The sequence below is a fragment of the Mizuhopecten yessoensis genome, unplaced genomic scaffold (genome assembly GCF_002113885.1).
Source record: "Mizuhopecten yessoensis strain PY_sf001 unplaced genomic scaffold, ASM211388v2 scaffold8269, whole genome shotgun sequence".
Classification (NCBI taxonomy): domain Eukaryota; kingdom Metazoa; phylum Mollusca; class Bivalvia; order Pectinida; family Pectinidae; genus Mizuhopecten; species Mizuhopecten yessoensis.
This window is the reverse complement of record NW_018407463.1, coordinates 36,213-49,971: the sequence shown is the minus strand read 5'-3', so window position 1 is coordinate 49,971 and position 13,759 is coordinate 36,213. Positions and strand designations below refer to the sequence as shown.

General features: G+C 36.1%; 1 protein-coding gene across 1 annotated transcript; it reads left to right on the top strand.

Annotated features, from left to right (window-relative positions):
- Positions 1 to 362: 362 nt before the first annotated feature.
- Positions 363 to 13,192, top strand: LOC110455549 (microfibril-associated glycoprotein 4-like). Its single transcript, XM_021505736.1, has 5 exons — positions 363 to 449; positions 668 to 913; positions 2,668 to 2,783; positions 3,701 to 3,797; positions 12,852 to 13,192. Exons 1-5 carry the CDS (start codon positions 416 to 418, stop codon positions 13,103 to 13,105), a joined length of 747 nt encoding a protein of 248 aa, XP_021361411.1. The 5' UTR covers positions 363 to 415; the 3' UTR covers positions 13,106 to 13,192.
- The last annotated feature ends 567 nt before the right edge of the window (positions 13,193 to 13,759 follow it).

Here is a 13,759-nt window from a genome sequence, read left to right as displayed (position 1 = left end):
TGGATCGACAATTGTTACTAGAATTAATTAGTTGTTCATGACTATGCTACTTTCAGAGCACCAACGCGAGTTGCCCTTGACGGTTAAAGTCAAATTCGGACCTGCCGGCACATCAATGTTTAATTTTGTCAAACGTCAAAGACCTTGTGGGAGTCGACAGCTGAGGCTTTGAATTATCATAAACATTACGAAACCCATTAAGAGCAGCAGCCCTCTTGGCAATGACAATGCATTAATCATCAGAAGCAAGCAAAACAAATTCCCTATAGGTCTGTCTAGAACCATAAAAAGCGTTATTTTGCAATATATTGAAATGGTTTTAGTTTATCTTGTCATCTGCAGCTAGCTCCAGCCTGCGTAACCTGTGTTTGAGTGACACTGTCATAGAGGCGTATGGGCAGTGTTGCATGTAGTCATGGTATGGCTGTTAGCATTACCGGTGTTTACAGGTAAGAATTACGTATGGAATGAGATTTAACTGTTCCTTTGTTTGCGTTGCTATCTACATTGTGTGCTCCGTATTCTGTTTCCATTCATATATACACATTCCGCAAATAAAATATATGCAATCCCGGTGCTGGATATTTCCCCGTCAAATGCACACCTCCTTAGATATAATTGGTATCATAGACCATTAATAAGCCAGACTTTATCATGTTTGTTACAGCGGTTGGAGTTGTTTGCGGTGTTGAAAATACACAGAAAATATGGGACGTTGATGAAGTCTCAAATACGATGCTTTTACCGCACACTATTTACATCGTTGAATTGGCTGGATCGGCCATAGAATGTGTGCTGACCGCTATGACGTACAACAAGTCCATGGCGACGTTCGACGGATTATCACAAAGGTGTTTTACCTACAGTACCAAAACACAGATGGATTTGCTCTACTTGAATGTAATCAGGCAAGGTAAGAATACGCTGTCTTATCTACTTAGTGCTTGTATTAATGTTGTTTCTATACAGTAATGGTGCATTCATCGGTATTCGGTAGACATCTATAATAGCAGGAACTAAGTCCCTCTTACAATGATCTCCTCAGTTTTATTGTATCCTGGACTTCGACATGTGTTCAACAAAATATGATATACAGTTGCTCACAGCAATCAAATTATACTGGTATCGTCATTTGTCCTTCTTTGAAAACATTTTGATTTGTTTGTTCAGTTGGGTACCAAACAAAATAAACTGATCTGTAATAAGGAACGTGAGGAAAGGATATCGAAGATTGAGCAAGATATTAATTTGATTCTTTAATGCAACATTCATTTGATATTTTATTTCTGGAATACATTTTACAGAGCTTTTCTTTCTGAATGAGGTACTTTTATCTGATCCGTCATTCTTTCTTAAGAACCATATCATTGTATAGGGCCACTGCCAATATATACAAGTATGCTATATCTATAGTGACAACAGTAAGCGTATGCACGCGAGCTAATTTCCCTTGAGTAGCTCTCCGGTTCTATACGGTATAATAATGTGTATCCAATTTAGCATCCTCTTATTTTGTCATGGGTAACCTTCATTGAGTAAACATGTGCATTCTCCTTAGATGGTAACAGACCACGGTTCGATGACCCCTTCACAAAACACAAAAAACACTCGGTGTCGAGCTGGGCAGTAGTTATTGATTTATAACAGGGAACTACAGAATAAAGAGTTTTCCCAAGGTAGTGTAAATGTATTTGCTGTTGCCTTCAATTGCAGTTGAAAAGCTATGAACCCACAGTTTAAGAATACTACAAGAGTTATTATGTTAGTTTTATATCTGAGGTACGGTTGGACATAAGCTTTGATACATTTGTACAATATAACTGATTTGTTGGCATTGCAAGCCGTTTCGACCTCCACCAAATGCCAGGTTAATAACTTGACATTGTGATTCCCAGTAGCGTTACTTTGGGTTTACAGAACGGCGACAGCGTGACTCATCGGATTAATCTCTCTCCGACTGCAGGCAAAACATTAGATAATTCCACTGTGTTTTTCGAATATACGGTAACCTCTTCTTAATGACGCTGTGAATATATGTAGTGTTATTGTGATAGCGCACTGAGGTTGGCCAGGTAGCCCAGTTTCTAAGAGCGTTAATATAACAATTCAGGTAACATTGTTTGCGACCTGGAATAGCTCCGCTGAAATTTTCACAACTCAGACCGCTTCTATCAATCATATTTTGAATATTTAATCTTCACTTTTCTTCTTAAATGTCAAGAAATTATTTATCAAAACTATTGTGATACTTGAAAAGCTAGTTCAAAAGCATAAAAACAATTCTTGGTATTAGTACGGAGATGTATGACCATGGATATCTGTCATCGCGCTAGTTTGAAACTTTCTATATGTATAACGTAGTCGTTACATTGCAGAATTTCAATGAGCAAGCGCACCTGGCCAATTATTAACGATTCAATGATTTTGAAAACTGAATCGTCAGACGTAAACCGCGAGGTAAAAACTTACTAAAGTTTCAATGGACGCGTCAATGAGTAATAACCCAATCAATACAGTATTTAACGATTGCGTTTTTTGTTTGTAATGATATTTGATATTGATGTGTCTGTATCGAAAGAGAACTTCATCTGATTAAATGAAATTATATAACATGTGGTGCGTTTTTTGTATTATCGTTCTTTTATTTTAATATGGATATAAATTTAGAAACATGTGCAGGCCTTGATCCAGCAAGTGATTCTGGGGTGTACCGTGTCACACCCGTACCGGGGGACAGTTTTGACGTGTACTGCGACATGGGTAGTGAACACGGTCCCTGGACTGTAAGTATGACAACCTTCATGTACAACATTGTAGCATTCTCCTTTTATGCACAGACTTTACCTGCGGTATCACAACTATATTACCTGCGCCCGTATTCAGGAAACTGTCTCCATATTCAGATTCAATATTCCAGCCAAATGTTTTGATAATATAAACAATACAGTTTCAGCTGTGATTTACTCAATGACGTATGCTAGACATGTTCTTGTTATCGGTCGATAACCCTTATTGATCTCGCTCCACGCCTAATATCTGACACATTCAGTCATGTTTGTGATTCCGCATTGTTAATTGCGGACGTAAACACGAAAAGAAATTTGTGAATATTTACACACGACATTTTGAGTGTCACGTGACTTAAGCGAGTTAAAAAGAGCACATGATACATGCGTAAGCATGAGAACAGTTTTGTGAATACGGGCCCAGGTTAATCAGATTGTTCTTAACACGTTAGGGCGCAACGTTAATCTTTGTCTACAAGGCAACGCCGCCGAGAAAGATTCGTTTGTACTTCCTGGGACATATTGTAGACTATCGTTTCATCTGCATTTGTCTCATACTTGACGAGAATATGTTTGTCACATTATACACATTTTGTATAAAGCACACTGGGAAAATCCCGATTCGTAATATATTGTTCATGTCTTATAACCCATATTAGCGATGTAGCATTGACAAATGGATATTTGCGTTTATGTAAATATCCTAGTTCGATATTGTGTTATATCTTAACCTTGCTCATGTGTTTATATCTGAAAAACTTGTTCTTATATATTTTCAGTAATATGTGAATAACTATAGCTTGTTGTATCAAATATACAAGCAATGTATTTACTATAACATAGCTAGCTGATACACGGTGTGAACAGGAGGATATATTCACTGTATAACAAACATACATAATTGTTTCTCACAGATCATACAAAATCGACAAAGCAATGAGGTCGACTTCTTCAGAAATTGGGATGAGTACAAAAATGGATTTGGAAATCTTCTTGGAAACTTCTGGTTGGGTGAGTACGTGAAGCAAAATTATTATTATTTTAGATATATAAACTTAATTTTACAACAATTATGAAACAAGTTATTTCAACTCAGTCTCCGTTTTCCTCCAACTTTAAGACCCTCGTGCGCAAAAATATAAGTTGAATAAACCTGTTCGATAATTGTTGTAAACAAAAATATGTTCTTTTAACTTATGTATGTGCAACCAAAACATAATACAAGTCTCTGTTGTGTGTGTTTAAACAGGAAACGAACATATATTTTCTCTGACACGTACCCCGTGTATACTCCGTGTACAATTGAAAACTTTCAATGGGACATTTGGTTACGCTGAATACTCGGAATTCCAGATCTCTAATGAGACCAGTAACTACAAAGTGTATGTTTCTGGTTTCAGTGGAAATATCTGTAAGTATTTTATAGTTAGTTTATCTATATGTTTTATAAACTCAACATAGACCTAACTCGTAACAACAGATCCCTTACATTTAATTAAAATATTTCTCAATTAATATGAACTATTAAAAAGTCAGTCTCGTTTTGAATTTTCTGTGATATATTTGGAAACTTCCTAACCACATTAATACAAAAAAATCATATTGTACAATCTATATACATTTTGAGCTTATATTTGAACTGCTAATTTCGTTGATAATTGTATAAATGTATCAATTGTTGATTTCGTTTGTATACTAATCTAAATGAATCGTTGATATCGTTTATAAATATCAGTATATATATATTTGGCTGATGACTTTTTGGGATATAGCTTTCCATCGTTTGCAAAGGAAAATGACCTCAACCTACTTAAAAGGTCACAGAGGTCAACAACATTTCAAAGGATTTAATCTGAAGAACCAAAAGGAATGGATTCATAAGATTTGTCTGGTAGTTTCTTGGTTTGAGAAAGTTTGAGAAGGAAAATGACATTGACCTACTTACAAGGTCACATGGAATAATATGTCAAACAACTTCTAAAGAAGAACCAAAAAGCATAGAATCGTATAATAATAGTTGGCTTGGTTTGAGAAAGTATGGAGTCGACAAAGTTTGCGAGGGAAATATTTGTAGTGCAATATAGTACTTAATGAGCACATTTTGCTTTGACTGATTAAATATTCAGGTGAGCGATACACGCCCTCTGGGCATCTTATTAGTATTAGTGGTCTCCAATTGCAAAAACTAAAATCGCCGTGAAAAAAAATGAAAGAATTACTTTTTATCAATAATATGTTGTAATTGCATCCTTGTCTTATTTTTCATTATTTCAAGTAATAGCAGTTTTAAAAGAAATAATTGTAATCTACAATTGACCATACTCACAACAGTAACAAGTTATATCGTCTTACCCAAATCGGATAACTTTTTGCAAAAATACATTGAAATCAATAAATGTTTCACTAGTTAGTTATAGCAAAGATCTGGATTTAGAATAAATGTCCATTGCACCATTTTTTGTCTACAGGCGGTTAGTGCTTAAGTTCAAATAGCACCAGAAAACGTAATTCAAACTCAAAAGTCAGTGCTATGTTTACGATTTTAAAAGCTGGCACATTATGTTTTTGACTATATGAACAAAATGACACTATAAACAAATTGTTTTTATATGAATTCCGAAGGTCATCTTATAATGTTTATATACTGACAAAAAATATTTATTTGAAGTGTAAGAAAAAGCTAAAGGCTTGATCCGATTTAGGTCCTAACATTCGCAAAAACTGGAAACGCTGGTTGGTGACGTCAGAGCATTTTATAAATATTTCACGTGAGCTCCGGGTGCTGATTGTGTTTGTAAGAACACCCATCGATACTCTTTCTTTGATACAACCATACATGAATATAATTCATCTTCAGAATGTTCAATGAATGAATAAAATTATGGTTTTGTGATTCGATTTCTCCTCAGACGGTATCAATATGACAAAGCTCAAACTGACAATATTTCGATGTCACATGGGTCTGCACTGTGATTAAATTAGTGGCGATATGATGAAGTAATCTGGATGTTTCCAACATTAGAAAGTATCAACTGGGGTGAATTTACTTACGCATATACTGTATTATCCATAAACTTCCACGAACATGACGAACGCGGCATGTAGGCCAAACACTAGTAAGCTTAGGCCTAGGCTTGCACACGTCGCACCTAACAAGGCCGCGACTACAAACAACCGAACCCCGGGGTTGGAATTACGACACATAACGTTCCTTCTATGACAAACGAATTGAAGTTTTTTTTCGCATTTTTATCAATGAATGCTCTATGACAAAAATCTTGACAGGTTTAGCTACTGCATTCATTTTCTATTATAATAAACACCGCTTTTCTCAAACCGTTTGTCAAACCCTGCTTTTCCGGGCCGTTCTCCAGATCATCGTCGATCGACTTTCTCTATGTAGAAGTTAAATTATACATCATTCGCAAATTAAACCACTGTTTCTTCAATGTTTTATTAACAAGGTCGCACAAGCCGGATGAATTTGGAAATTGTCCACGTAAATATGTTTCGAGATCCCCAAAATAAAAATGCGATATAACGTCATATTACTACTCTAAAGTTATGAATGAATGAACAAAGTTCGTAATTTAAATGATGTTATTTGTTTTCCTTCCCATTAATAGTGATTTGGAATTTTACTTTACAAATTTACTTACACACTTCACATGAACGGCCTTCGCTTCGCTACGGCCGCTTATGTAGTGTGTAAGTCAATTTTTCCCCGTTCATACTTGCATGAACAATGGGAAAGTCCAGATGAATTTCCTATATGAGAATATATATGTATTGATTTCGTTTATGTAAGTATTTAAATGAATCGTTGACTTTGTTTAAATGAGTATCTATATAGCTATTTACATTTGCGCTGCAATTCCACTATGTAAACCAAGCAAATCACGTTTTGGGTTATAATACTTTGAACCAAAAGTGGGAAGTAACATGAACGTGACCTTAAGCAAACAAACAATGCGAAAGTCACGTTTGACCCTCGTTTAGGGTTTCTGGATGAGAGGACGTACTGTAAACACATGAATTCAGGGAAACACAAATTAAAATTCATTAAAATAGCATTTCTGTGTGAAATTTTGCGATTTTCTTTTCACCGATAAAAAGAAATTAAATTGAATTCTGTTGCATTGGTGTCTAATTGGACAAGGCGGACAATCACATTTATGGCGATTTCTTGGTAGAACTGCCACATTTTGATCAAGATAGACTTAACAATTTGGAACTAAGTGACATTTGTTGCTGTCGAGTATAGACATGTCAAAATTTGACAGTTTATATGTTGTTTCAACTCTACCGAGTGTAAAAGAGCATTCACAAATGCAGGAAGAGCTTACAAGAGCAGCAATACATCCTTAACCAAAACCAGAGATGCCATGCATGCCACCAAAGAAACGGTTTAAAACTGTCGACAGCGATGAAATACAGAAATTGTTTGATGGAAGCCAAGCGCCAGCGACAAAATAAAAAGAGCCAACCACAGCCTTGTGCCTGAGGCTGTGCCAATGTAGGCAACCAGTTCGTTTACTATGTCAGTACGACTAAGCCTACGAGTGTATTAGATAATGACATTTCGGAAGAAATTTAAAGTGTAGGTAAGTTACGAGATACACTTTTAAAAGTTAAATTAAATTCTTAGGCATGGTCTTTGCAAACAACGTTAATTGAACATCTTCCACAAGCCCCTATGATCAAACAAATCGAATTTTGGCCCAGTGTACAGCTGCTGTATAGTTGATGACTTTAATATTGCATAAACATCAAAATAAATCGAATGTTGCATTTTTTTGTAAGCGAGCAAATAACTGTTTCTATCATTACACAAAGGTATCCATACTGTACTGTAGGTTCTGGAATTTTTTCTCAGACTGGAACATCGAGGGCAATGGTCAACAGATGGACAGGCATATGTATATGTCCAAACACTAGATACAGCCCTGGAAGTGTTCTACTGTTGGGCGAGACCGAACAAAAGGAGGCGATGGAGATGTAGCCCATACCATAAACATACATTAATCAATTCCGTCTTTGCGTATTGCAGAGTTATCTTCTCTTGGGAGCAGGTATTGATTGTTACGTCATTGGTTTGTGTGAGAAAATTACGTCATTTTCTCAAAAATTGATGACGTGACTCTCACAAACAAGTGATGTAACAATCAATACCTGCTCCCAAGAAAAGATAACTCTGCAATACGCAAAGACGGAATATCAGCGGGGCGATCAATAGTCACCTCGCAGATTTACAAAGAAACATAGATATAGTCAGGGACAAAGTTTAAAAACAGCCAATGGAGTGTTGGACGGTCGACTGGAAGAGCGAACAAAATCTGGCCTATCGAAACGTACAAAACACAAACCAATTATTGAATTTGAAGATCTGAAAAAAATATCCACTTACCTCTATTTATCGACCACAAATTCGATCATTCTTCCAACAGTCGGTCTGGTATAATGTATCCGTGCACGTCGTGTCCAGGGGCCTAGAATTTTACCACCAACTGTATTTAAATTCGTTAATATTTCACAATGATGAAAGTGGTGAATATGCCAAGTTGAATCACGAGGCCCAACACAAAAATCGCCAGGGAGACATGTTGTCAATCGCGTCGTCCATAAATAAACGCATGTATACTGAACCGTAGTCGAAGTGTTGTCCCGTGATAATATTGAAGCTTTGGATCGAGGAAACCAACCCGGGGCCACACATTTAATCAATCAAAACACTAACGAATTGACGCTTATTCCGTAAAGTATATCCGTTTGATAAAAAAACAAAAGCACTAGCCAAACGCTCATATTGAGAACAGGATGTCAACTATCTGTAGACCTGCTGGTGTCGAGTGAAAATGCACACCACACTGCTTACGTGCGACAGCTATTGAGCATCTTGACCTTGAAGGTTTTCAAGCCAGACACATATTGTTTATATCCGACCACAGAAACGAGTCATCTCTTCGACCATATAACCGTCAGCGTCGTCGACACAAAAGGAAGCACCCAGTAAATCGCTGTCCGCCATTTGTAGACGGTTAGTCTCGTGTCCCGTATATCTCCCTCCCTCCGCTTCGTCTGAAATGTCGTTTTCAGTATCAACATTAAAAAAATATGTATACAATTTCAACAAAGAACTGGATGGCGACATGGATTCTCACCGCTACCGAATTACTGATTTGTAAATTTCACAAACATGCTTCCGCGCTGTGACGTTATTAACGTGCGATGTTAATGGGCAGTAGTGCTTATGTTATGATTGTGCTTTAAATGCACTGTAATCATCAAAACAATGACAAGTGTCAAAAAAACGGAGAAATTGAAAAATACTTTTCTTATTTTCGTTGTTTTCCACTGACTATATTGAGCAATTTACATCAAAGAAAAAGGCACGTGCGTAGGGGCTTTTCAAACAGGTCAACATTCCAGAGGATATTGGCAGGATTTGACATTTTTTTGTAATGCAGTGGGCATTTATATTGACTATTAATGGCATCTTAAAGCAGTTTAATACTTAAATGAACCGTTGTTTTGTTCATATGAGTAATGATATGAACCGTTGATTTCGTTTAAAGGGACATCATGGTGAAGTGTATATATACGTATATGTTTGTTTTCCAAATACTACATAAACATATCACGTAAGTCTTCTTATGGAAAATAACGATCGAATTTGGCTGATATATATTTATAAAAATGAATGATTTTAAGATAATCATCGCAATTTCTACCTGTCTGACCAACGCCTTGTTTAGGAATTCCCTCTGTTAAAGCATGCGCAAAGTACACAATTTTATTGTAAACAAAATGACTGGCCGTGGAAAGTTAGCAAGAACAAATCGTTACCGCGTCAGATGCGAAGCGAAAAATTCCCCAATGGTCAAAAGATAACGAAAGGATTACATTACAGAATCATTACTACAGGTGGGAAGTATATTCAAAGGAGAAAATAACTACCCTAGCAGTAAGTACGGTGCATGTATTCTTCCGGATAGCCGGTTAAGGCTGAAATGGAATCGACAAAAAAAATGCTGTTTATGTTATGATTAAATGTCTAAAACTATTAACCTCTCTAGTATCTAAGTTGGAACACAGATGAACTCATTTTGTTATGTTCAGAGGCATGTACCAGATACAGTTTACTTTGTGTTTCTATGTACAGTAGTTATGCGAAAGAAAGGAAGGGGTAAGTGACTGGTTAGTTTGATTTTGTTATGAGGCCCTCAAAGAGATAACTGTTGTGTCGGCCACGACGTATTCTGTTCTCTCCTCTGTCGGTACTAGCGATCGGGGTCAAATGATATACGTGCGCTATTATATTTTCATAATTTAAAATGATTTAATTGAATTGCAGTAAACATTTTTTTGTATTGACATGCAAGTTTTAAATATGTCAAAATGCAGTTCAGGATAAATAACTGAGGAGAAAAAACCTACTTAAAGTAAATAGGATCGCATAACAAAAATATGTTTTAAATCGTAATGTTTCAATAGTTCATGTTTTCACATGATGTTGACTTCAGATTTCGTAGCGGATGTACTTATTAGACTCGCCCCCACGCATATAACAAAATGGCGGATTATTAATGTTCTTTTTAGACTAGGTGTAACTGCTGCAAAAATTAAACAGGTAACCGTGAACAAACATGTTATTGTTTCATGTTCTGGTTCATAGACAAACACTCCTTCATTTTCGCAGCATAATGACTAACTGGCAGCTGATTATGACTGAGAAATCGACATTTGTCTGGCAAACGATATGATTTCTTGTATTTAACACAGCGTTATAGTACAGGTTCCCAATGTGGATTGATTATGGATACGAATGTGGAGTCGTTGAGTTTGTTTCTAAATACAAGTAGATTTAAGATGAATTTACGAGTGTTCGTATTGTATTAAGTTGCCGCCATATTGTTTATATTTGAGGCACCGAACGCAAACATCTTGCGGCAAATGCGAAAACAATAAGTCACATAATGAAAAAAGTGTACTCTGCACCAATAAAATTATTTCTTGCAAACTGATGGGTTCTGATTTCAGCGACAATTAATTGTATTTCGCGGCAGTCTCGTGCGATAACCAGCTAAACATAAGACAGGTTACACCAAAGTCTGTTGTCGTGTGTACACGACAACGGGGATGAGACGGCCCTTTATTTTGTCGTCTGTACACGACAACGGGGACCAGGATGACATATTGTTGTAGTGTGTACACGACAACAGTACGGAATGAGTATATATATGATATATATGAATAGTTAATTTCGTTTCTTTGAGTACACACATGAATCGTTGATTTCGTTTATATTTGTATATTATTGTGAATCGTTGATTTCGTTTATGAGTATATGGTTACAGTTTCAGGTGGAATTGAAAAGCCTTTGTTGAGGTCATTGTCATTATCACTCGATAACGACAGTCATTCTCGTGCGCCAAGTAATGCACACACCGTGTGCATATACAATGGATGTACGACAAAAATCCGGGGGTTTCCATTGCTATTTTCGGAAGTAAACAAAAGTACTGGGGATACCAGATTGGTACAACTCATTAGTGTATTCATGCCAAAGATACATTGTTGAAATGATACATACATTGTTGAAATTTATACATTTCGATGACGTCACGTTTTTTACAGCGCCCGACTCTATGATGATTACTGCACCGACTGACAGGACGGCTGGATTTGGTGGTTTTCGACGTGTTTGTGTTCGTTTACTTTGATGACATAGTGTAAACAGTACCCAGAAATACGATAGTACATTCTGTTTCGACAATAACGTTCGGTATACGGCAGTTTTGCCGTAATATTTTCAACTGCACTCGATAAGGCTGGTGAAAATGGTCACAAGAAAGGTTCGATAATTTACATGACCTATAAATACTGATAGTAAGATCACATCACACGAACTGGGTTTTATAATGATTGAAGTTAAAACAAAACAAAAATACTTCGTGTATTTGTGATTTTGTTGACACGTTGCCTATTACCGTTGCCGTGGTGTCCACAAAAACGCGGGAGAGTTCCAAAACTCTGAGCCGTTGGCGCCATATTATAGCGTTCCGGATTTAAACAGGACATCTTTGGGTATTAAATATAACTGTTGATATAAGCTGGTAATGACATGACAACGATATGATTTTATCATAACAGTATACGAGTGCGAGTGAAATATTGTACAAGTGCAACCGGTTACGCAACTTTGCAAGTTGTGCTAAAAATAGCCGCATAGAGCAAATTTGAAGTAAGAATTATCGCTAATGAGTTATGATTACATGTTTAAGAGCCAACATACAAACCAATGTGATGTTTATTTTGAAGATATGCAGCCGTATAAGTCCTAGTTTGGTCGTATCATGTCACGGTGGCCTTCGAAGCGTGGTGGGAATCGTAACCATATCACTTATCAGGCTTGAATGGAATGCTTGTAATCCTCCCGCGGAATATATTTCGGTTAAAAGAAAGCGTGTTATTTGATATTAATGAAAAATACGATTACTATGAGGATTAACTTTCTATTTAGTGTAGGTTATCGGGTGATAACTACAATAGAACTCAGGTAAATTAATCATAATCAGCTCTGCCTATTATTCAATTTACTCGAGTTCCATTGTAGTTATCACCCGATGACCTAAACTAAATAGAAAGTTAATCCTTAAATAAATGCATCGTTGATTTTTCGTTGATTTGAGTATATAAATGAATCGTTTTTTATATGAAATGTTGATTCCGCTAATAAAACCATATACCGTTAAAGATTTGAACAATGATATTCATTCCGACCAGGTTAATATTTGTTTTATTTCAACATTATCATTATGATGTTTTTGTGTGTTTAATTGTAATGTAACTGATAAAGAACCGGACGGCTCCGGATATTTAACAACATAGTGTTGTCTTCTTGTTTGCAATAACTAGTTTGCCCATATATGTAAATATTATCAGTAATTTTTAGGTAGGCGAATTTGTCTGCTCAGACTAATATTGAAAATACAATATTCAGCATATAATTACCATTTAATTGCTTTCTTATTGTTATGCATTTTCTCCTCTTTATGTTTACAGCTGATGCCTTAAAAACGACCAATGGCCGAATGTTCACGACAATAGACAGAGACAATGACTTTGACGAAAGCCGAAACTGTGCTGAAACGCGACACGGAGCTTGGTGGTTCAGAAAATGTACGAATGCTAACCTCAACGGCTTGTATAACTATGATCCTACTAATCTCAGAACTTCGATGTATTGGAGGAATCTCTTTGGAAAAGATATGTACGTTCCATTGAAGACATCAAAAATGATGTTGAAAAAACCTTAACGAAGACGAAATATGATGTTCATGCTACCTTCTCCTATATGGTCAATACTTTCCAGCAAATATAACTATATGAAATATTATGAGAGGTTTTTCATGGAATGTGTTAAAAAAAACTATTAACATCTTTAAAAACTAAAAAAAGTTAGCTTTAGATTGTATATAGAAGATATAATAAAACAACAAACTATTATCTAGTTTCCTTTTATATATTTTTACAACCAGAGTTAAGCCTTTATTTGTGTTTAAACACTTTACAACTAATGCTGTAGAGCTGACTGATTGTAAGCCATTTTAGTTAAAGGATTTTTAAGATGGACGAAGAACCCATCCATGAAGCTGAAATTATAAGACTTGGTTATGGATACAGTATGCAAAAATGAAATACACTGTACTATACAGTAAACCATCCTTCTAAAGCTCTTAGTTGGTGTAAGTGGCCACAACCTTTGAATGCAAAAACTGGTCTGGACTACTGTCAAAACAGAAGGGAACGAGCATAAAACCCCCTTTAGATATGTACATTCCAAACCTTAGTTCAGTTCATGTACTGGTTAATTTCAAACTAATAATAAATTAAGTGCTTATATCATGAACCCTTTCAGTGCTGAAAAGGACTACGGCAAATCCCGGGTACTAAGAAATCTAACAGCAGAA

Coding starts and splice junctions, on each gene's coding strand:
- LOC110455549 (XM_021505736.1), top strand. CDS start 416: ATGGTATGGCTGTTAGCATTACCGGTGTTTACAG. Junction 450..667: donor AGCATTACCGGTGTTTACAG/GTAAGAATTACG, acceptor TGTTTGTTACAG/CGGTTGGAGTTGTTTGCGGT. Junction 2,784..3,700: donor GTGAACACGGTCCCTGGACT/GTAAGTATGACA, acceptor TGTTTCTCACAG/ATCATACAAAATCGACAAAG.